The sequence below is a fragment of the Miscanthus floridulus genome, chromosome 18 (genome assembly GCF_019320115.1).
Source record: "Miscanthus floridulus cultivar M001 chromosome 18, ASM1932011v1, whole genome shotgun sequence".
Taxonomy (NCBI): Eukaryota; Viridiplantae; Streptophyta; class Magnoliopsida; order Poales; family Poaceae; genus Miscanthus; species Miscanthus floridulus.
In genome coordinates this window covers 18,686,495-18,711,501 of record NC_089597.1, presented here as the reverse complement: position 1 = coordinate 18,711,501, position 25,007 = coordinate 18,686,495, and the positions used below count along the sequence as shown (strand labels likewise).

At 46.8% G+C, this 25,007-nt stretch overlaps 1 protein-coding gene across 1 annotated transcript; it reads right to left on the bottom strand.

Moving 5' to 3' along the window:
- Positions 1-22,536: 22,536 nt before the first annotated feature.
- Positions 22,537-23,798, bottom strand: LOC136522826 (uncharacterized). The gene is made up of 2 exons (XM_066516628.1): positions 23,533-23,798; positions 22,537-22,893 (listed from the first exon to the last, which is right to left on the bottom strand). Exons 1-2 carry the CDS (start codon positions 23,743-23,745, stop codon positions 22,753-22,755), a joined length of 354 nt encoding a protein of 117 aa, XP_066372725.1. The 5' UTR covers positions 23,746-23,798; the 3' UTR covers positions 22,537-22,752.
- Positions 23,799-25,007: the final 1,209 nt, after the last annotated feature.

Sequence of the window (25,007 nt, the reverse complement as noted above, 5' to 3'; positions counted from 1 at the left end):
GTGGCAGCATGGTCGACGGAGCGGTCTTGTACTTGATGTACTGGAGCGACGTGCCGGTCACGCTCGATCCTGTGCGACGTGGGGGCTCCAGTGACAGCTTGAGGCAGGGCATGGCGGACGACGTGCCTGGTCGCTGTTCATCGACAACGTAAAGAGCCAAGGCTTAGTTGGTGCCGAGGCCGAACCATCGTGGGGGGCTCGGCGGGCGCGAATCCCAAGGCTGCTGAGACCCTGAAGTGGATTGTCGAGGCCAGAGGGAGCAGTTGGTCCCGTACACTAATTCCGAGGCTACAGGGACCCAAACTTAACTCCCCATGCCGCGTTGTCCTCGGAGCAGTTGGAGTTAGGCAGCATAGTGCGGTATGGGTGTCAGTCGTGGGCACAGTGCTAAGCACAGTGGCCGGTAACCCCTGCTCTGTCCTGTCTCGGACGGCATGGCTTAGATTGACTGGCGTCTCGTCGGCCACTCCGATGTGTCGAGCTGTCGTTCGGCTGATATCGCGGGAGCGGTTGAACGCGCTGGTCGGACGTGACATCTTGTCCGAGAAGTTGGTCGAGGCGAAGGCGATGGGGTTGTTTGCTGAGCCGGCCTTGAGCGAGGCAGAGAATCGGTAACTCGTCCGAGGCCTTCCGGGCGGAGCCTCGAGCGAGTCGGAAAATCGGTTCCCCGTCCGAGGCCTTACGAGCCGGCCTCGAGCGAGATGGAGAATCGATTCCCCGTCTGAGGCCTTACGTGCGAGGCTTCGAGCAGGATGGAGAATTGGTAGACCGCCCAAGGCCACTCGTGCGAGGCCTCGATTGAGGCAGAGAGTCGGTGGCCTCGGACATGGTTGGAGTTTAGCCAATAGTTATCTCTTGGCTTTGATTTTTAAAGGGTTTAAGCAATTAACTTTGGCTCTTGCTCAGGGGACCCCTTTTATGGTACCCGAGAACTAAATACTCCGTATATATATAAAGAATTATACCTAGTATCTGTAATACATAATAAGTATCCTGAATGAATCATAAATTTACTCTTATAAACTTATTTAGAAATATAAATATTGATAATATTTTTTATATATCTAGTCATTCTAGAAGAAGTTTGATTTAGCCGAACCAGATGATATTCTTTTTGTGATTGAGGATCAGTTAGGCACTAATGACATGGTTAACTAAACCAATACAATTGAGAATTAATTCGTTGATGAAATCTGTATTCTGGCAAAATATTTAGTATAAACTGTCTACTCTATGGAATCTTGAAAACCCGTTAAGAAAAAGTCCTAAGAAGTTTTCAAAAAAAAACTTTTGAAACTATGCACGTGCATAGTGTATCTATAAAATTTCAGATTCAAAAGTTAGAAGTATATAGATTAGAAGACAAAAGACAAAAATAGAGGCCAGGGTTAGCTTTGCGGCTACGCGAAGTGGGGTTGCCTAAAAATCCGGTCTTCGAGGTGGTACTGGTACAGCCGGTCAGCCGCGCAATCCTCTCACCTCGGCCCCTGTGTGATCACGGGGCGCCTGCCATGCATATCTGTCTCTCCCTATTCGGAGGCACTAGGCAGCTGCGAGCTCCCTCTAAAACTAGCGCACGCCACGCACCATCTGTGAATTGATGAGCTCGCACATGGTCCGTGGCGTGCACTAGTTTTAGGAGGGAGCTCGCAGCTGCCCAGTGCCAGAAACGGGAAGAGACAGATATGCATGGTAGGTGCCCCATGATCACACAGGGGTCGAGGTGAGAGGATGTGGCCGGAGCCAGCAGTCGCATGCTGTGCTGTGCTGCCCTACCTACGGCATAGGAGCCTAGCTGAGCCAGCTACTTGGTCTGCGGTGCTGCTGCATGCCTGGAAGAGCGGAAGTCCATCTAGTTATATATGTACATGCAGCCTGTAGCCCGATGGCCCGGCCCGAAGCCCGCCTTTTTGGCCTGGCCCGGCCCAGCCTTCTTCGTGCCCGTGCTGGCCTGACCCGGGGTAGCAGGCCGTGCTTGAGCTGCTCCCCCAGCCCGGCAGGCGGCACATCATGGCCCGGCCAAAAAATGGAGGCACGGAGCCGGCCCGCTAGCCGGAAGCACGACGCGGCCACTCTCAGTCTCTCACCGCTCCCCCTGTCAAACCCTAAGGCGGTAAGGCCTAATCCCCATTCCCAGTCTCTCACCGCGCCGCGCCTCTCTCGGTCTCTCACCGCGCCCCTCTCTCTCACTCTCGCAGTCACTCCACACCTGCCACAACCCACGCGGCCGCGCCCACTAGAGGGCAGAGGACGATCCTCACCTCCGCTCAGGCGCTCACCTCGACAGATCCGACGTCATGTGTCAACCTCCATGTGGCCAGGGGCTCCTTACCTCCACGCGGTCGCGCCCTGGAAGGGCCGTCGGTGTGCCCCTACGGCCCTACCTCCTCTTGCCGCGTGTGGCCGTCGGCGTCGGGTGCGGGTGCGGCCGGATCTGCCACGACCCTCTTCCTCGTCGTCACCCCCACGCCTCTGGAAGCCGGCGACCCCGTGGGGCAGATCTGCGGGAACAGTAGCACCCACTACACCGCGAACAGCGCCTACCACGCCAACATCCAGCGGCTCGCCGCCACGCTCCCCACGAACGCCTCCTCGTCTGGGAAGCTCTTCGCAACAGCCACCATCGCCGAGGTCCCCGACACCGTCTACGCGCTCGCGCTCTGCCGCGGCGACGCCGACTCCTCCTCCTGCCTCATCTGCTACTCCTACCAGACATTCCTCTCCATCCCCTTCTCTTCTCGCCGGATCCGGCGTCGAGCGCCGCCACCGCCTCCCGCCTCTCTCAGCTAGCGCCGCCCCTTCGCCACCCACGCCCGCCCTGGAGGCGACGGCGACGCCTCCGTTCCCCTCTCATCGGGCGGCTGGGCCGGCACGGCCTGCTAAGACGCTCGGGCTTTTCAGGCCGGCCCGGCCCGAAAAATGGCCCGACAGGCCGTGCCTGGGGCGTTGGCCAGGCCCGGTGCCCGGTTCGGCACGGCCCGGGAGGCACGACGTGTCGTGCCGGCCCGACCACCATTAGGTCATGCCTGGCAGCAGCGTGCCTCTGGGCTCGGACCTCTGAGGACGGAAATGACTCTGAGCACACCTCGCCCGAATACGTGCCTCCGACCTAAAATCTGTGCCGTCGAACTCGGTGCCATGTATGTTAGCACCGAGGTATAGGGCACGTTAACACCACTTATGATACACTACTGTGTACGATCAGATACCTCGGCGTTAAGATCTATGGGGTCATAAGTGTTACCTCGGCGCTATGAGTCCTGACGTCGACTCCATGGTCCAAAGATGAGTTTAAGTTTCTTATAGAGCTAAACGTAATTTTTTTTTAAAAAAAAAGAATCAAATTGTAAAAAATTAGAACGGCGAGGCCTCTCTGGTTCGTCCGGTGCATCGGTGGCGGATTAGAACTTGTACTAGGCACGTAGTCCGCCTACTGGGCCTTGTCCACCAGAAGGCTCCACGACGGGGATAACGATGATTACACCGCCGCCACGTGTGCGCCTGTGCCACGTACAGACGTACCAGACGCAGCACCGACCAGTCGACCACGCCGTCCAACGACGACGGAGCAAACAAGAGGCGGTGCGGACCATGCCGGCAAGCCGACCGGCAAGAGGCGGTGTGGTCCACCTTCACTGATCAATGCAGATCCATCAAATTACATGTCTGATGGGGTATCGTTCGGTTTGGACAGGAATTCTAAAAATTCAGTATCCACAGATTCTAATGGAATGTACGTACGTAGGATGTGTTCCTAAAATCGGTGTCCTAGATTTTATTTCGCAAATTTTAACAATCCGGTACAGACGGTACCTACGATGCTGTTTGGTTCTCATCTTCTGGACTTCAAATAGTTACGTTAGTGATAACCAAATTTCCACCAAAAGGAAAGACGGAAATTATATAGAGGACAGACTAGCGTCGGACGTTCGGCACTGGCCTATGTCCAGACGCTGCTTCTCACGCCCAGCTCGCTCAGATTCCACGCCACTCAAATCACTCGCGCCCCACCCACGCTGCTCGCCCCACGTGGGCCCACACCGTCCGAACATCACCATCATTGAGAAGGAGACAACGATGCGAGGCAGCAGAAGGTGAAGAGATACATACAACATCAATTTATTTTTAAAACATCCAAATAAAACAATTACAACGTACGTTTGAAATAATTAAAACAGTTGCAACAGGGAGCAAGATATCGAAAGAATGAACAGTCATTTCAGTACGTTGGGCTCAATATATATATATATATATATATATATATATATATATATATATATATATATATATATACACACATATACACACACTACTCTGTCTACAAAATAACTTATTCCGTAGCCTGCGCCGGTTCGAGACGGCGCCGCCAGGCTCGGCGGCCAGGGGCCGCGCCAAGATCAGCGTCTGGCTCACGACGACGTCGCTCACGGCGATGTTCTCGTGGAGGGTCGCCGTGCTCGTGCCGTGGCCCGTCGTCGGGGCCGGCGTCTGCTTCATGGGGGCTTCTACCGTTGCCGGCGTCAGTATCAGAATTAAGGTCGAGTGCAAATAATCAGACCTAGCACTACATGCATATGGCGCCGCCCCTCGCCGCTGCCGTGTGGCTGACGGGGTGTTCCACGGTGATCGTGGGCTTCTATGTCTTGTTCCTTCTTCCCAGGCCGGACACTGCTGACGATTGATATAAAAACAGGTTATCCAAATTGCATGTGCGTATATATGTTTGTAGGGGTATGCTTGTGTGTGTGCGAGTGTGATTGTGTATTTATGCAGTTGCTTAGGTACTAGTGTGTGTGTGTGTATATATATATATATATATATATATATATATATATATATGAGAGTATATTCAATAGCCAGCTACAAAATAAGTTATTCTGTAGCCACCTCTATTTAGGATAATTTTATATACTAATTTATGATAATGTCAATATATTTATGATAGTTGGGTTACTATAACATATGGAGATATTTATCATAACGTTATAATAAACCACTTAGTAAGGAGTTACTATAATCTCGTAAAGTAACATAGTAATTATCGTAATTCAAAGTGGCTACAGAATAAGTTATTTTGTAGCCAGCTACAGGGTAGTAGCTATATATATAGGACTACTACCCTGTAGCTGGCTACAAAATAACTTATTCTGTAGCCACTTTGAGTTACGATAATTACTATGTTAATTTACGAGATTATAGTAACTCCTTACTAGGTGGTTTACTATAACGTTACGGTAAATATCGCCATGTGTTATAGTAACCCAACTATCGTAAATATGTATTGACATTATCGTAAATTAGTATATAAAATTATCGTAAATGGAGGTGGCTATAGAATAACTTATTTTGTAGCTGGCTACTGAATATACTCTCCCTATATATATATATAGACGTACTGTTCTGTAGCTGGCCGCAGAATAAGTTATTCTGTGGCCATTTTGAGTTACGATAATTACTATACTAATTTACGAGATTATGGTAACTCCCTCGTAAGTGATTTACTATAACATTATGATAAGTATCATCTTGATTTATAGTAACCCATGTGTAAATGTGTATTGTCATTATCTTAAATTGGTACAAACATTATCGTAAATCAAGGTGGCCATAAAATAAGTTATTCTGTGGCCAGACGTAGAATAGTCTTACCCTATATATATAGCTAATATATATATATATATATATATATATATATATATATATATATATATATATATATATATATATAGAACTACTATCCTGTAGCTGGCTACAGAATAACTTATTCTGTAGCCACTTTGAGTTATGATAATTACTATGTTAATTTATAAGATTATAGTAACTCCTTACTAAGTTGTTTAATATAATGTTATGGTAAATATCCCCATGTGTTATAGTAACCCAACTATCGTAAATATGTATTGACATTATGGTAAATTAGTATATAAAATTATAGTAAATGGAGGTGGCTACAGAATAACTTATTTTATAGCCGGCTATTGAATAGCCTCTCCCTATATATATATATAAACTGGGCCCAACGTACTGAAATGACTGTTCATTCGTTCGATATCTTGCTCCCTGCGGTACGGTCCCTTCTGCTCGAAGACACAGGGACTCCGTGGCGTCCGAATTATAAGCTGCTTTCATAATTTGGAACGGAGTGAATAATATACTACACAGTATATCACATATATATATATATATATATATATATATTTTCCTAGCTACATCGACGGCGACTCGCCTGTCGCCACAGCTTGCTCTCTAAGGTACTCCGTAGAAAATATGATTATATATATATATATATATATATATATATATATATATATATATATATACACGTACTTTAAATGACTGTTCATTCGCTCGATATCTTGCTCCCTATGGGACGGTCCCTCCTGCTCGAAGACACAGGGACTCCGTGGCGTCCGAATTATAAGTTGCTTTGACGAAAAAAAAAAAAGTCAAAGCGACTTATAATTTGGAAATGATGGAGTAATATACTACACAGTATATCACATATATATATTCCTAGCTACATCGACGGCGCCATATCATTGCTTGCAGAAACACAACGCAGTAACACACAACGCAAACAGCTAGGATCATATCATGGCGTCATGGTGGCCAACATTCCTGGGATTCCTCCTGCTGACATGCAACTCGGCCATCGCAATCCACAGGTCAGGCGGGCACGCCGCCACGATACTCTTCGTCGGCGCGACGTACGCCACCCTCGTCGTCCTCTTCTGTAGCCTGCGCCGGTTCGAGACGGCGCCGCCAGGCTCGGCGGCCAGGGGCCGCGCCAAGATCAGCGTCTGGCTCACGACGACGTCGCTCACGGCGATGTTCTCGTGGAGGGTCGCCGTGCTCGTGCCGTGGCCCGTCGTCGGGGACGGCGTCTGCTTCATGGGGGCTTCTACCGTTGCCGGCGTCAGTATCAGAATTAAGGTCGAGTGCAAATAATCAGACCTAGCATTACATGCATATGGCACCGCCCCTCGCCGCTGCCGTGTGGCTGACGGGGTGTTCCACGGTGATGGGGGGCTTCTATGTCTGGTTCCTTCTTCCCAGGCCGGACACTGCTGACGATTGATATAAAAACAGGTTATCCACACTACTAAAAAAAAACATTTTTAGGAGCGGCTGGTAACTCTTTGTAGGGGCGGTTTGGCCAGCCGCCCCTACCAAACTGTCTCTGCAAATCATGCATTTGTAGGGGCGGTTCCCAGGCCATCCCTACAAATCAATTTGTAGGGGCGGTTGGGGATTGAGCCGCCCCTACAAATCGATTTGTAGGGGCGGCTGGTATTACGAACCGTCCTTATAAATCGATTTGTAGGGGCGGCTGTAGTGCCAGCCGCCTCTATAATACCTGTTTGTAAGGGCAGTTCAATCTAGAACCGTCCCTACAGTACGTTTTTCCGCAAAAAAAAAATCAAATTTACAATTCAAATTCGACCAGAACTGTTTGTTTCCGCATATTCCATCCAGTGTTCGCGTTGCCGAACGCCCCGCGACCAACGTTCCGAACCGCGTTCGCGTTGCCGAACGCCCCGCGACCAACGTTCCGAACGCGACTATAAGCACAATAGTATTATATAAACTACAATTACAAGTCCAATTCGTAAGGATATATACAATCCATCATTTAATATACAAATTCCATAAACATTGTTATCAACGTCCTAGAGCTAGCCTTTCAGTCTCACGAAGGTGTTGGTACTGAGGATTTCTACCTAAGTCAGACTCTCGGTCATGGTAGGCGTCTTTGACGTGTACAATCTGGTCCAATATGAAGTTACAAAGGTTGCCGATGAGCTCTAAGAGTTGGTCATCCTCGTATGGGTCTTTTTTTCATTTCTTTCTCTTCTCTCCACTACAAGAGAACAAGTTTCGGTTTAGTATTTTATACCATGTACGAAGTTTTTATACTACTGATGAAGAGGTTCAAACTTACCCTTAAGGGGTGTCTCCTGTAGGCACTGGTGTTACTCATCATAGAACATATATAGTATCCACAATGTACACTCCCAGACCTCTGCTTGGGGCACTGTGTGTTTTACATATGAAAATGTTAGGTAATGCTTTTGACAGCCATGTAACGGAGTACTGAAGAAGTAAGTTACACTTACCGTACATAGTGTTTTTATAGCCAGCTTTTCCTTCCTCGCTGGATCATGCCTTCCGTGATGATGAGTGACATAGAACATAAAGGCCTTGTTCGAATTATTTTAGCAAATACAATTTGTTAGTATCCATAAGTGAACGTTACAAGTATGTATACTAACATATAAGCTAATGAGGATTGTCGATATGTATACGTCTTGAGAATCGATATGAAGTCTTTGTATGTCACTGGGTCCTTATCTATTGAATCAAAGACCCATGCCATGCTCCTCCCAACATCGACGGCTATACAAATCTAGTGGTTGCTGCATGGATTTAATCATAGAACTAGATAAGCTCTTTTGCATTGAATAAAATATATCGAACAAAGCTTTAAGTATATAGTTGAACTTACTCGAAGTTGTATGGTAGCCATATAGTAGAGTGTTGTTGTAGATTTTTGAAAGCCAGAGCAATGTATGCCGCAACCGTAAGGGACTCTTCCTTTAGTTTTGCCGTATGGATGCGCTCTTTCTCCCGAAGAGTCTTTGCAGCAGCTAGCTCTTTGGCATCCAGTGTCCACTGTTTAGGGTAATTAAAATTTGGTTGGGCTATAGCTTGAGGGTCTACATACCCGGCTTTCAGACTTGGCATTTGTTTGACAATGTGCACTTGCATTCTACAAATCACGGCGTTGGTTAGTTACAACAAAATTCAAAGATTACATTCATATCATATCGGGAGGACAAGGACTTACAAGCACCACGTGCGAATTAGATTCATCTCCATTTCTCCCAGGTGAAAGCATGTGTGCATGTCATTGAAGTCAAAGACAATTTTCCCGGCTGGGCTTCCAAATGTGCCGGTGGAAAAGCATGCTTGTACGAGATCTATGCTCGTTGGGAGAACACGCAATTACCAATCATGGAACCTTCTCATTCCAAGTGGTAGGCGCTGCATGTCTCGGTTTGGTATGAAGGGCTTGCCTCTTTCATATGTTTTCAGGCAATCCTTTGACCATTTGATGTCATCAACATTTGGATACTGCTTTGCAATTTGGTAGAGTTTGCTAGTTACGGCCTCCTCAGAACCCCGTGATGGGACTTGTTTAACTTGGTTCTCAGGCTTGAATTGATCATGTGAATACCACTTGGACACCGACGAGACGTCTTTCACCGGAACATAAACTGGCCTTATGTTGATTGGAATCTTTTTTCGAAGTTCCCATTCAGGCACGTCCTCGTCTTCTTGTGCATCACCTTCTTCAGGAGACACTCATTGTTCATGTATCGGTTGTGCTTATTGAGAAGACTGTGGCATCTTATCATGCACTTGCTTGGTACGAGCTGGAGAAGGTTGTGGCATCTCATCAGGCACATGCTCGCTAGGAGGCGGGGAAGAATGTGGCATCTCAGGTACATGGTGGTCACGAGACGATGAAAATATCTCCCCAACCACAACAACTCGCTCAGAATTTGGGAGAGGGGGAGGCAGCGAAGAAGCAGTCAATATAATGTCCCGTTTGTGCCAGAGGATGAACTGCCCAATAACGTCTCCGAGTAACACCAGCCCCTCAGGAGTTGCGTAGTCTATCCTCCACTGTATGAACTCGGGCTTCACGGTATGCACCTCGACCCTAGTGTAGTCCGACGGTATCTTATTATTGTGGTGTAAGCCACTGGGAGGATGTGCCACACCCGTTGCCACCTCCATCACAGTGTTCTGTCGGCCGCTGAGAAACACCAAGGTGCAACTAGTTAGTTCTCGTATGCGATCGACGGGGGTTGTGGCTGTAGTGGAACCTTGGCTGCTAGGAACTTTCGGAGGGCTACCAACTAATGTCAGTTCTCCCAGCAGTGTCACTAATATCCATGGCTCCGTAGACAATCCTTGCTCCTCTAGCGCCTTCGCAACTAGAGCCTTCACTTGGAGCTCAAGACTAGTCTCTCGGTCTCAGCCATGTTTCTTGTACATATGCCTGTCCTCTTCGAATCCTTGCTTCCAGGTCGTCCTTTTCCCTAGCCCCCTAGTGCGGCCTATGTGCTCCTTGTTTCCCAAGCCAAGGCTAAGCTCGTCCCTCTCTCTGGAAGGATTGAAGGAGCCCTTCTCCTTATCTTTAGCATATTTCAGTATCCTTGATACTACCTCTTGGGTCTCTGGCTTATTAAACTTAAGATTACTGCCGGATGATTCTGTACTCCTCGCATATATCCAGTTCCTTGAGCGTACCTTCAGATTCATCACATCGATATTCCCAGCAGCTGCGGCCTCTTCGTCCATCTTCCTAAACTGCTCTTCCTTGGCATAGTAGCCACCGGGGCCTAGATGATGGTGGTGTTTGTTCCTCTTTGCCAGCTCGGTGTTATGGGCATTGAGCTCCAATGCCTCCGGTGAAGTCTTCTGAGCCACGAGCTCCTCCCATTGACTAGGAGTTATTTTGCTGAACTCTTTGAAGGGAGTTAACCCCTTTTGGATATACTTCATGTTGAGCTTCGACCTCCAATGTTGGAATACCTCTCCCATCATCCTGAAAGCATTTTTTTACCAGGTCATGCTTACCCTTCGGAAATCTAAAATTGACCCTCAGGTGCCTATCCCATAGTTCATTCTTTTTGTTCTCTGGTACCTCTTTCCAGTTAGGGATTGCTGAGTTCAATTTATCTCTTACTAGGGCCTCGATTGCATTACGGAATCATCCTCTTAATTCCTTCGGCTCAAGGACCTCCCCTACTGGCCCGACCTCTGTTATCACATAGCATGCCTTATCTGGATATATATTTCCTTTTCTATCCCCTCGTTTCCTCTTAGGCTTGGTAGTCGTGGTTGTGTCTTCAGGTTGTGGAGTAGAGGCATCGTGATCCGTCTCTATGGCTGTTGCCTCTGCTCTCCTTTCCTTTACTCCGTCTTGTCCAGCGAGATGTCGCGGACGTTGACGTCATCTTTTTTGAGTTTCAGGAGGGACCTGTATATACGACAGGTCAAAGTGTTAGCAGAGGTAACACAGCCAAAGCTTTAGCAAAATTTATAAGCTAAGGCTTTTTCCCTACCTCCTCATTTGGGTCAAAGTCCTTGTCCAAATCTTCCTCCGTTGGCCTCCTTCTGGCTTCACGTGGGAAAGGATCCTCGGGACTTACATATCCCTCTTCTGAGTCATCATCAGCATCATCCTCTTCTTCTTCGCCTTTAGCAGCCTCTCCTTCGGGGCCTTCCTCCTCGTCACACTACTCCTAAGTAAGCATCACTTCTAGATCATTTTGTACCTCCTTATTGAACTGTTCCTGAGTAAGCTGGTCCTCTAGTGCTTGCTCCTCAAGGGTTGGCTGCTCATCATGCTCGGGGCATCGGGCTGCACTGTCTGGTGTCCATGACATTATTTCGCGCTTTGTTCTAATAGATGCAAGAAAGTATGCTTTAGGTACGCGAGAAGGTATAAGAAATCAAAAAGGTCTATAAACCAAAGTAGTCCTATAAAACAACAATATATAAAAAAACGAGAAGTAGCAGTGGTAGAGGCCTCAGAAACATGTCAAACATCATCTGATCTTAAACTTGGAGCATCAAGGCATCATAACAGAGAAGAGAGGAGAAGGTAATGTAGGGGCGGCTGCTAATGATGCCAAGTTCCTCACAAGTTCTTGATCATCAGCTCATATTCCATATAATATATGGACTTGGACTATTTCATCATCGGCAAAAACACAAAGGAGAGGAGAGGAGAGGAGAGGGGAGATTTGGCAAAAAAAAAGCAGATGCTGCTTCCAAAACATAGAGGATAGGAAAGGTGGCAACAAATAGAAGAGATGAGAGATTTGAAAAAAAAAGCAGGTGCTGCTTCCTAGAAAAAGCAACATGACAATGTAAGAACATCATATGCTTAATATCTTCCGAACCTGATAAGCAGATCGGACAATCAGAAGTAGTAGACAGTAGTAGTAGTAGGGAAGTAGTAGAAGTAGCAAAAAAAACAACAGCTGCTTAGGAGAGGAGTAGAGTGGAGTAGAGGAGAGTAGTAGTAGAAGAGGAGTACAGAGAAGACAATAAGTACAGAGAAGATTAGTAGCCACCGGCCATAATAATATAAACAAACAAGTGCAAGGCTGCAAGCATACAAATGACAATGTAAGAAGAATAATATAAATGCAAGGATTATTTCTACTCGGCAGATATTTATTCCTAAAAATGAAACTAGATGAATCGAAGTCCCACTAATTAAACAAACAAGTGCAAGGCTGCAAGCATACAATGAAAGAACAGCTAGGATTAATGAGCTAATGAGCTATTGCAAATGGCAGGAAACGAGTACCAACAGTTCACAGATGGGAAATAATACTATTAAGAATGTATAGAAACATCATTGCAAAGTGCCTTAGGTCTCAATTAATAACCCAAGTTCTCATGAAAGCTACTAATCAGTCCACAGATACCATTAGGAAATAGTGCTAATTAGATAGGGAGGATGCACTGAGGGGGTGTACTGATTATTAGCTAGCAAAAATTGCAGACAACAATCGTAAGTAAGATGCGGCTGCCGCACCTAAGGGTGCTCCTCCTGTGCCTAAAAATCTAACATCATTGACCTAAGGCACTTTGCTCAGTGCGAATCAAAATGGGCATGAACATCATGTATAGTTCCCATTACTCTAGGCACTTTGCTCAGCGTGTAAAAATCAAAATAGCCATCATCATGTCCAAGATAAGCATTAACAGCTTCTACAATTGGAAGCCTGTTTCAATTTTGAGCAGCAAGCAGAGCGGAGCAGTGGTGGATCCAAATTGGGGCATCCAAATGTACAAGCATGCCCAGTTGTACAAGCATGCCCAGGAGTAGTAAGAGGAGTAGTAGTAGGAGTAGTAAGAGCAGTGGAGTAGTAGTAAGAGTAGTGAAGTAGTAGTAAGAGTAAGAGTATAAAGTAGTAGCAAGGACAACTTAAGTATTAGTTAAGTAGTAGTATAGAGTATCAGCAGCAGTTAAGTAGTATAGAGTAGTAGTAGTGTAGAGCAGTGGCAGTAGTTATGTAGTAGTAAGAGAAGTAGTAGGCACATATCTAGTTAACTTTGTAGTAGTAGAGTAGTATAGAGAGTAGTACGAGTAAGAGTAAGAGTAAGAGTACAGACAATAGCATCAAAGCAAATACAGTGTATGTATAATACGAGAAGAAGCTGATGCAAGTGTGCAGCCAACTGGAGGAAGAAGCTGCAAGTCTACCAAGAAGTGTTGATGTTGCATCAAGAAACAGCCATGAAAAAGAACCAAAAAGACAGAGAAAGAGTGGTAACATGGAAGGACTGATGGAGATATCTTATTCATGTAACTTGCTACTGGCAACCTGCTGGTACATAGCTAGGGTAGTTTACCAAGAATTGTTTTAGTCGACTAATAGTAGTTAGCTTGGAGCTTTAGGCCGAGATACAGCAACATATGACTTCTTAATCTAATGCTATTTTTTCTATAATGTGCCAGTGATCCATTAAGTTTGTTTATAACTTATTAAAAGCAGCCATTGTTGTTATTACATTACTATGGAGAATAGAAGATTGAGTCTGTTAGTATCACAAACATAATTTCAGTTCTAGTGCTTATTTCACCTTGAGCACACAAAAGGATTGACTATTAATTTGCACCGTTCAAATATAAGTGTTTAAGCTTTTACATTTCTACTTGTTGCACAGTTCAAATATAAGTGTTTATGTCGGAGTGAAGCTAATGTAATATACTATTTTGTGAACTCTTCAAGTCTGACCTAATATGAACTGCAAATGCCACTAAAAAAGACTTGCATATTTAAATCATTGAAGCGAAACTGTTGTAATATGGATGATAGGGTCTCAATCCCTGCCATATCCGAGCACAAGGTTTGAAATGAGGGATAGAGAGGAGCAAAGGATTTATCTCTCACAGTTACAGAGTGACATGTGCTAAAAGTAGTAAGCATCAAGACAACTGAAAGTATGCAGTGTAAGTGCTATGGAGCCCAATCAAAACCAAACACAAAACATAGAACTTTGACATGCTAGGTGTGAAGGACAATCACCTAAATCGAAACTCTCAACTAATACAGTCAAGCAAGTATCATAGTCCAGCAAGTAATACAACTTTACTATCATAGTCCAGCAAGTAGCACAAGTTTTCATAAAAAAAATACAGTCAAGCCAGCATGCTAGAACAATGCAAGAACCTACCACAAATCATATTATGTCATACTACAAATAAGAAATAACATGTGTACTTGCTGATAAAAAACAAATAATCCAGGAAGTCAGAATAGATCATTAAAGAAATAATTCTGTACTCAAGCAGTATGCTAGAATAATTCAGCGATAATCCAGTGGATAGTCAAAATGCATAGATCAGGGATAGTCAGGAGACAGCCACCACCCACAACATTGCAAATATCATCATCATAACTAGCACGCAGCATACCTTTGTCACCGGTGGGCTCAGTCCTCCAGCAGATCGAGATGTGGTGGGAACTAGTGGAGGCTGGAGACGAGGTGCCGGCGACGCGCACAGGTTGAAGATGACCGTCAACCACCGCGTGAAACAGAGCTGTAGCAGGTCCTGGGGCGGGCGACCTGCACAAGGGAAACTCCCCGCACGGGCTGTCTTGGGGCGGCCGGCCGGCCGGCGGGGGCCAACCACCGGGGAGCAGGCGGGCGTCGGCGGTGGGGTCAGAAACCCTAGGGCGGGGAGGAGCAGGCGCGCAGGTGCGGGGAAGGAGCAGGCGCGCGGGGGCGGAGATGGGGCGCGCGGGTGTGGGGAAGTGGCGCGGGCCGGCGTCGGCGGGGAAGGGGCGCTGGCCGGCGTCGGCGGGGCAGCCTGACGGCGTCGGAGGAGAAGAGAGCGCCCAAATGAAGACAACACACATGCGCCCTCGTATATATAGACAGGATGATTTATAGGGGCGGTTTTTGATCCAGCCGCCCCTAGAAATGCATTTATAGGGGCAGTTTCTGATCCAGCCGCCCCTACAAATGTATTTGTAGGGGCGGTTTCTGATCTAACCGCCCCTAGAAATATATTTTTATTTTTTTAAATTGTTAATTTTGTATTATAAAAACAATTGTGTATATATAAAACAATTGTGACCAAAATAAAAGTAATATAAAAACAATTGTGTATATGCACAAATATAATATTTTGTATTATTATATATATGAAGAAATATATATATAAACGATTGTAGTCAAAACAATATAGAAAACAAAAATTATAAATTTGAATTTTAAAACTTCGACTATAATTTTATGACTTTAAATTAAATAAAATGAAAATGTTGTAAACATAAAAGTTGTATAACTCATCGAAAGTGCATATAGCTCTCTTCTCGTCTGGTGTTAGGTTGAAGCACGCCGTAGGCAGAGTGTATTTTCCATTAGCCTTAGGTACCGGGTGAAGTTGTGGCATCACGTTTAGCTGCACCATGTCTTTCCGTGCTTTCAGACCATCCTTTGACTTGCCTGTGTTCATCAAGGTAGCAATGAGACTCTCAAAGACATTCTTCTGCACGTGCATAGCATCAATGGCATGGGGGACATCCAAGTCTGGCCAATAAGGCAGATACTGAAAAAAGATCGATTGTTTCTTGAAAGGTACGCCTTCAACAGGAGGTGTGCTTCTATCTCTGTTCATCCCATCTGAATTCTTCTTTCCATAGATGACGCGTATGTTTTTCACCATTCTGTACACGTGTTCTCCATTATGACGTCTCTCCGGAGGGGGTTCAATCTCCGGAGCGTTGTCATAAAATCTAAAGAACAATTTGTTGCGGTACTTGTGACTTATCTTTAAGAAGCGTCGGTTCCTTAGGTAAACTATCTTCTTGGATGCATCCAGGTACACCCATGTAGTACCATCCAAGCAAACCAAGCATCCCGTCTTCCCTTTGATCTGTCCAGACAAAGCAAACAGTGCGGGGTAATCATTGGTAGTAACAAATATTATTGCTCTACATATGAAGTCCTCCTTTCGGAACGCATCGTACATCTGCTCTCCATGCCTCCATAGCCTCTCCATTTCTTGCATCAAGGGCTCGAGGAACACGTCTATATCAATGTCTAGTTGTTTAGGGCCAGAAATAAGAATAGTGAGGAGAAGGTACTTTCTCTTTTGACACAGCCATGTTGGGATGTTGTACATGGTCAAGATCACTGGCCATGTGCTGTGGTCGCTCATCCTCTCATTGAAGGGATTCATTCCATCGGTGCTCAAGCCAAACCGTACATTCCTTGGGTCATCGTTGAATTTTTTGTGCTTCTCATCAAACCTTTTCCACTGACTACAATCAGCCGGGTGTGCAATCTTATCATCATCCACCTTGCGCTCATCATTCCACCATGTCATGAGTGCGGCTTCTTTAGGGTTTAGGAAGATACGTCTCAAGCGGTCGATCACTGGCAGGTACCACATTACCAGGGCAGGAATTCTTCTCTGCTTTGCATCGTTGCCTAATGGAGTGTCCTCTGGGGGCTGAGATTCTTATACCACCTTTTTAGTACCCTTCTTATTCCTCTTTTTCCCCATGGAGGGTTCGTCCCCACCGTAAAGGTCATTGTTCTTGTACCGGCTGGCCCCACACCGGGGACATTTATCCAGTGACTTGAACGTTTCGCCACGAAAAAGTATACAATGGTTGGGGCATGCATGGATTTTTTCAACCCCCATTGTCAATGGACGTATGACCTTCTTCGCTTGGTATGTGTTGGTGGAAACTGAGTTTGGTTGTGGCAGCACCCATGATAGGAGATGCAATAGATCATTGAAACTACAGTCTGACCAGCCGTACTTAGCCTTCCGGATGAGCAGCTCAAGCACAAAACGTAGCAATGTCCAATGTATCGGACAACCCTTTTCAACACCATACACAGTCTCCTTCGATGCTTTTGTCACCCTTTCCAAATTTTCTAGACCTTTCGGGCTATTTAGTAAAATCTCTGGTCCAAGGGCTCGAATCATGTCCTCCAAATCATCTTCATCCCCGACACATGCTCCACCATCATTATTGGCACCACCTTCGTCGTTACCATCCCAACCACCAGCATCACCACCTTGTTCATTGCCAAACTCGAAATCCATTCGTGCATCAAGCTCTGCTGAATATTGGGATAGGGATTCTATGGTTTCGTCGTTGTATTCCTCCTCATCCTCTTCGTTAACAATAACCGTTTCACCATGATGAATCCACACTGTGTAGTCCTCAACAAATCCTCGCATAATCAAATGTGATCTGATGATAGTCATATCTGTCCATGCCACACGGTTCTTGCAATCTTTACATGGGCAAATAATTGTATCCTTATTCTCTTTCAATGTCGTTGCATGCTTCTTTGCGGCTTCAATAAATTTATCCACCTCTTCACGGAAACCTGCCTTGAACCTTAACGAACCATACATCCAAGAGTTCCTGTACTCCATCTTTTACAACAAAAACAAAACAAACATTAAAGGAGTACTTATTCAGATATATATAAAAATGAAACAAATTAATAATTACTTGAGAATAATTGTATATACTTCAGATATATATGAATATAAATCTAATATAATTACATCAAGCATACAAACACACCATGGTAAAAAAAATTAATTAACGGCCCATTTATCCATAAATAATTAAAATACATATTTATTGATTACAATAAATAATTTCAAAGACAACAATTAGCAACAATTATACTTTACCCAATATCTTTCATACAAACCCTATTCCAATTTCATCAAACATAAATTTACAAAAACGAAATTAATAAAAAAACCAAACCCTAGATCTAGATCCACATGCACATGAAACATCCATAAAACTAACTAATTGTTCACTAAAATCAAGAAACATGGACCAAATAAGGGTATGATCTTGTTCCCCTCCCTAATTTACCCTAGTACATTTAAAAGTTGGGTCTAATTTGCTTCATAAATAGCTCAAGCACCATAGAAGAGAGAGAAAAATAAAACTCTAATTACTCACTAACCAACCATTAAAACTTCAAAAAAAAGTATGGAATAGCATTTTCTTACCTTCTACAACATCTCCACCAAAGGATTTGAGACCAAAACCTTCCCCTCTTAGTAGAGTAATTTTTGGGAGGTGCCCAAGGTCTCCCCACGTTTCTTTCACGGGTTGGAGTGAGTGACCCGAGGAGAAAGAAGGTGTTGCATCTGTTTTATATGGGAGCATTTGTAGGGGCGGCTGGTGATTGAGCCGCCTCTATAAATTAGTGCTATAAATACGGGGCCATTTGTAGGGGCGGCTCAATCACCAGCCGCCCCTACAAATAGCATTTTCAGGGGCGGCTGGTGATTGAGCCGCCCCTACAAATCAGACCCCATTTGTAGGGGCGGCTTGAAACACCAGCCGCCCTTGCCGTTCCATTTGTAGGGGCGGTTGGTGTCTGGGCACCCAAGCACGCCACTGTAGGAGCGGCTCCATCAAACCGTTGCTAAAAATCGTTTTTTACATAGTGCCAAATTGCATGTGCGTATATATGTTTGTAGGGGTACGCTTGTGTGTGTGCGAGTGTGATTGTGTATTTATGCAGTTGTGTAGGTACTTCAAGTGTGTATGTTATTAATACCAATATATATATATATATATATATATAGGAGAGGCTATTCAGTAGCCGGCTACAAAATAAGTTATTCTGTAGCCACCTCTATTTACTATAATTTTATATACTAATTTACCATAATGTCAATACATATTTACGATAGTTGGGTTACTATAACACATGAGAATATTTACCATAACGTTATATTAAACCACTTAGTAAGGAGTTACTATAATCTCGTAAATTAACATAGTAATTATCATAACTCAAAGTGGCTACAGAATAAGTTATTCTGTAGCCAGCTACAGAATAGTAGTTCTATATATATATATATATATATATATATATATATATATATATATATATATATATATATACACAGGGCCCAATGTTCATTCGTTCGATATCTTGCTCCCTACGGTCCCTTCTGCTCGATGACACAGGGACTCCGTGGCGTCTGAATTATAAGTTGCTTTGACGAACCTAAAAAAATCAAAGTGAGTTATAATTTGGAACGGAGTGAGTAATATAGTATATCACATATATATATGTTCCTAGCTACATCGACGGCGCCATGTCATTGCTTGCAGAAAGACAACGCAGTAATACACATACGCAAACAGCTAGGATCATATCATGGCGTCATGGTGGCCAACATTCCTGGGATTCCTCCTGCTGACATGCAACTCGGCCATCGCAATCCACAGGTCAGGCGGGCACGCCGCCACGATACTCTTCGTCGGTGCGACGTACGCCACCCTCGTCGTCCTCTTCTGTAGCCTGCGCCGGTTCGAGACGGCGCCGCCAGGCTCGGCGGCCAGGGGCCGCGCCAAGATCAGCGTCTGGCTCACGACGACGTCGCTCACGGCGATGTTCTCGTGGAGGGTCGCCGTGCTCGTGCCGTGGCCCGTCGTCGGGGCCGGCGTCTGCTTCATGGGGGCTTCTACCGTTGCCGGCGTCAGTATCAGAATTAAGGTCGAGTGCAAATAATCAGACCTAGCATTACATGCATATGGCGCCGCCCCTCGCCGCTGCCGTGTGGCTGACGGGGTGTTCCACGGTGATCGGGGGCTTCTATGTCTTGTTCCTTCTTCCCAGGCCGGACACTGCTGACGATTGATATAAAAACAGGTTATCCAAATTGCATGCGCGTATATATGTTTGTAGGGGTATGCTTGTGTGTGTGCGAGTGTGATTGTGTATTTATGCAGTTGCGTAGGTACTTCAAGTGTGTATGTTATTAATACATATATATATATATATATATATATATGTGTGGAGAGTATATTCAGTAGCCAACTATAAAATAAGTTATTCTGTAGCCACCTCCATTTACGATAATTTTATATACTAATTTACGATAATGTCAATACATATTTACGATAGTTGGGTTACTATAACACATGAGGATAATAAGTTATGCTGGAGCCATCGCTCTCAACCTCGTCATCCAGGAGTTCATAGAAACAGGTGGGAGCATAGCTCGCCATCCCCACGAATTCGGATGTGAGAGGAGACGGCGTCAGCATTTTTTGGAGCCCCTAGGCGTACGCGCCCGCGGGGGACGCGAGGCCGTAGGGGAATCGGTCATGCGGCGGTTGTGGTACGGACAACGTGGTCCCTCCGGATAATTGACGGAAGATAGTAAATAGCGAGTAAATAACAGTATGCACATTACTCACAGCGGGGTTTGAGCAGAGAGTTTGCTCGGAATGAAGCGCAGATGCCGCGTCATTGAAGTCGTCGTGCATCCCAGAGCCGATGGAGGGTGCCCCTCCGACGGGCGCCGGAACGAGTGCCTCCTCACAGAGGTGTAGTACGTCGAGCCGGTCGGCGACGAAGTCTAGGCTTCCGAAGAGGAAGGCCTGGGATGGATCGAAGACGGGTGGAACCCACGTCCCAACAGGTGGGAGTGCGGGAAACTCCAGTGAGCCAAAGCGAGTTGTATCGCTTGATCCTGCCATAGCGAAGGTGGTGGAAAAATGGGACATCCGATGACCAAAAAGTGTTGAACGTACATCGTTTATCCCACGGACGATGCCAACTGTTGGTGCAGAAAGTGACCAACACGTAAATATTTGTAGTTTTGTCGTACGTTGTGATCGGAGGTGGCCTAGCACTCAATGACACAGGGTTTATACTGGTTCAGGCAACGTGCCCTACGTCCAGTTTGAGTTGGTCGGTGACTTTATTCCTGAGCCCAGATGCTCGAAGTTTGCAGTGAGGTTACAAACGAGAAGAAGAAAGATGGGGGTACAGTTGGTCCAATCATACTCTGGTCAGAGGGACCGAAAACGATAGGAGCTCTGTTATATGCTAAGTGTTCGAGCGTGTGCTCGTGGTTTGAACCTGGTGGTTCTGCTGTTGTGTACTAGTGAACTTGATCGATCTAATGAATCTGAATCAAATTGAATCAACTGAGTCTCTTGGGAGAGAGCGCACCCCCTTTTATAGATGAAGGGGATAGCTTTACAAGTGAGAGGGAGAGAGTCCATACGCTACAAAGCCTTGTTGCCCACGCCGGCGGGTACAGGATGAAGGTAGGCGCCCACAACACTGTTGAGTGTCAGATGCACGTGGGAGGTTTGTGTTGTCTTCTTCGGGTATGGCAGACGTCGGTGCCTGTCACACTGTTGACTCCGGGAGGCAAGCAAAGGGGTTTTACCATGTTCGCCCCGTACGGTAAATATCGGCGCCCACAACACTGTCGATGCCCAGAGGCATGTGGGGGAGCCTTACCGTATGGGAGTCAATGGCGCCCATAATACTGTAGGGGAAAATATTGGCGCCTACAACACTGTTTGAGTTCTGTTGTGCCAGGAGGGTCGCAGGGTACTGTCTGACAGGTGCGCAGGGTACGGTCCCCTGTATTGCGGTTTGACTCGTGTGCCCTGGCTTACTTTCTTCGTCCGTTTCCTGGTCCTTACCGAGCGGGCGTCCCCGGCCGGTTGGTCCCAGTCGGCTCTGATCGCGCCAGTCGGACAGGAGCGGTGAGCAGGGGTTCAGCGCATCCCCGGTTGGAGACGCGGGTCAGAGTCGGAAGCGGTGTTTTGGCCAGGCCTTCCGGTCGGAGAGGCCATCCGGAGGCGGGCTGGAGACCGAAGCAAGTGCTCCGATCAGAGAGGCGGACTGGAGTCGGAAGCGGGTGTTGTTCCTCCTCGGCTAGGCCTTCTGGTCGGAGATTGGATCGCCCCTCCGGCCTGTCGTTCAGGTACTTGGGCCGGCCCAGAAGCTGTGCGTTGTCTGCTTGGGCCGAACATTTGTTTTGGGAAGCCGGTCCGTGAGGGACCCCGGGTTTACGAACCCGACACAACTAAAATTAGGGTATGCAAAAAAAATATTTCAAAAAGACAAAATCAACGTGTACAAATTAAGGGAGGGAGGGAGGATACCTTGATATAGAAAGATCTTACACTCAATCGAAGCTTCAACGGTCTATTTGAGAGATCCAAAGAGTGGCACATAGGCGGGCCAGGCCGGCATCCAAGCATGCAGCATAGGCTTTAGTGCCGACCTCAGCGTCATTCGGCTTGACGCCGACGCTTGGGCCCTGGTGGGATGACCCAGCCTGGCCGCGAGGATATGGCCTAGACCTGGTCGTTGTGGGCCTTGGCACCGAGAGAGTTGGCACTGACTATTGCCGCCATGTCAGCTCGCCATGCGAGCCACGTCATATAACTCCGCGCGAAATGATACTAGCGGGGAAAGTGACCACCTCACCGGTGACCTCATCTTTTTTTCTTACAAGCAGCTTCGCTCATCCTTCGCAATAATCCATACAAATTTAAACCAGCTCCCTCGCTATTTTATGGCTGATGTTGCAAACATTTAGTACAGAGGGTGCTACATTTACAGACTAGCAAATACAGTACAGCAGAACAAAAACATCGCGTACAGTATAAATCTGCAATATATACACATGATAACAGTGACTGCTGCAGCCATCCCTTCCGAGCCCGAGCAGGATAAACAGGGGTCCTGCAGTCTCCTTCGTAGCCCGTACACGACGTAATTACACATCATCTCCGGCTGTCTGCACTGCAGATATCAGTAACGCACGCACACACCCGGAGCCGGCCTGAAGCATGCACCTGATCTGACGGCCGGTCCATCCTGACTTCATCCGGGAACGAACAGAGCAAAGAAGCCACCGGCGGTGCTCGCGACGGCGAGCACGACGGCCGCCGCGACGGCCGAAGGCATGACGGCCGCCACCTTCCACGCGAACGCCACGGTGAGCAGCGTGGTGAGCGGCCACACCTATAGATGGCAACCGGGATGTACCCGTCGGGTATCGCCAGAACGTTCTCTTCCCCGCTACGGAGAATTCATCCCGTCTCCGTCCCCGTTAACTGTCTCGGGTATAGATTCTTACACATCCCCGTACCCGTCGGGCATCGGTCGGGTAACAGATACCCGACGGGTACTGCATACCCGATAAACAAAGACACTTGGGGTCGCAGCTTTGCAATCGGAGACGTTTCTTCTTCACCCGGGTATACGTGTCGGAGTCTCGGAGATGCCGAGGAGAAGGAGCGAGGTTGCGAGGAGGACGAGCAAAGGTGGCAGAGAGACTGAACTGAGGAAGCGAGGGGCACGAGCGCTCGTGAGGCAGGCGTGCTTGTGCTGCTGACAGAGATGGTGAGGAAAAATTGAACTAGGGTTCCTAGAACACATAAACTATATATATGATTGTTCAGATTTGGGCTAAAATACCTATGTTGAGCTTCTTTGGGCCTAATACTCGCATGCCAGCTCAAATAGTCGGGTTCCCCAACGGGTAACGGGGACGGGTAAACAGGGAACGTTCCCGTATGGTAAAGATATGATCTCATCCCCGTCCTCTAATGGATCACATACCCATCGGGTATCGGGACCCGTTGCCATCTTTAGCCACACCGCGCGCCTCGCCCGCTCCCTAGCCGGGGAGCCGGGGGCCGCCCGCTCGTAGTCCCGGAGGCAGCGGAAGAGGAGGAGCAGGGTGGTGTACGAACCTGAGACGAAGAGGATGGAGGCGGGGTCGCCCCTGGCGCGGTAGATGGCCAGGCCGGAGTTGAGGGTGAGCACGCCCAAGCCGGCTTTGGTGACCCAGGTCAGCGCGAGGTTGGCCATGGCAGAGCAGGAGCAGAGGTGTGTCCGTGTGTGTGGAGCTAGCTAGGGACGCTGACGTTGTCGTGTGGAGAAATCCTATCCAGTTGACTGACTTGGGTGCAGGCACGGAGCCAGCGGTGGGGCTAGGGCCAGCCCCCCTACCGCTCGCGAGCAAGTGAAGCCTTATAGAGCCGTCGCCTGAAATTTTAGCTGTAGATGTAGAGGTAGAAGGGGCTGAGATTTGCTGAACCACTTTTCTTGCTAATTGCTATTGTTCAGCCCCTCCTAAATTTTTTTCTAGCTTCGTCCCTGCTTGGGTGAAGTCTTTGCTGCCGGAAGCACCTCATACCTATAGCGGATAAACATGTGGCTGCCATTTGCCCGCCAACTTCGTACTGCTCGGTGCGGTGTGACAACGACTCACCGGCACAATCCTAATGCTCGTCAGGACCACATATAAATGATTACTGTATTATGTAGTTTGATTGTAGTGGAACTGTGGGTCCCAGCAGTGGCAGAGCCTGAGCTAAAATCAAGAGGGGGCCAATTCCATAAGCTCATGCCACACCTAACTAGATGCTACTACCTTCCAGCTTGCGCTTGCTCCATGAACAAGAGAAGCCAGCAAGTAAGATGAAAAATGAGATGAAGTGCTTGTGCATATGTAAAACCCGTTTGATGACATCGTGGATGAGCTCCAACATCATTCAATACAATGCCTGCCAATGCTTTAAGAAGAGAAATGCTTGCGAAACATATATTGTCTTTACGTAGTATAGCAATTGTTGTAGGCAGCAGTAGCCAACTGTCATGGGAGCTAAAAAAATCTATAGTGTCTGATAGCAGTTGCAGCGTTTAGAATAGAAGGTATTGCTAGCCACAGTCCACGTCAAAGATGCTATATATCTTAGTAAATTTCAGTCCAACATATTGCACCAAGCTAGCATGAAGTCCAGCATATCAAGTATCAAGCATTAGTAACAAATAAAAAGTCAATTTTCACCTTCCTACACGTAGACTAGGGAGGGAAGGAGGGAGGGAGGAGAGCAGTTCAAAGACTTCAGGCGCATATATAGCAGTGCAAGCCAATTTTTTAATTGAAGCACCGTGTGCTGAGTTCGGCAAGAGGTGTTGGGATAGCACCAGACGAAGAATTCACTCAAGCGTATTGCACTTAATAACGTACGTCGCAGCTGCTCACATTTCGCTCTTCAGAAAACTCCCTCGACCAAGGGGGCCGCAGCCCCCTATGGCCCTCACGTGGCTTCGCCCATGGGTCCTAG

Bases quoted from the DNA above. Each gene is read 5' to 3' on its own strand.
- LOC136522826 (XM_066516628.1), bottom strand. From the start codon at position 23,745: ATGGCCAACCTCGCGCTGACCTGGGTCACCAAAGCCGGCTTGGGCGTG. The intron at 22,894-23,532 runs GTGTGGCTAAAG...TGCCATCTATAG, and splicing joins GGGAGCGGGCGAGGCGCGCG to GTGTGGCCGCTCACCACGCT.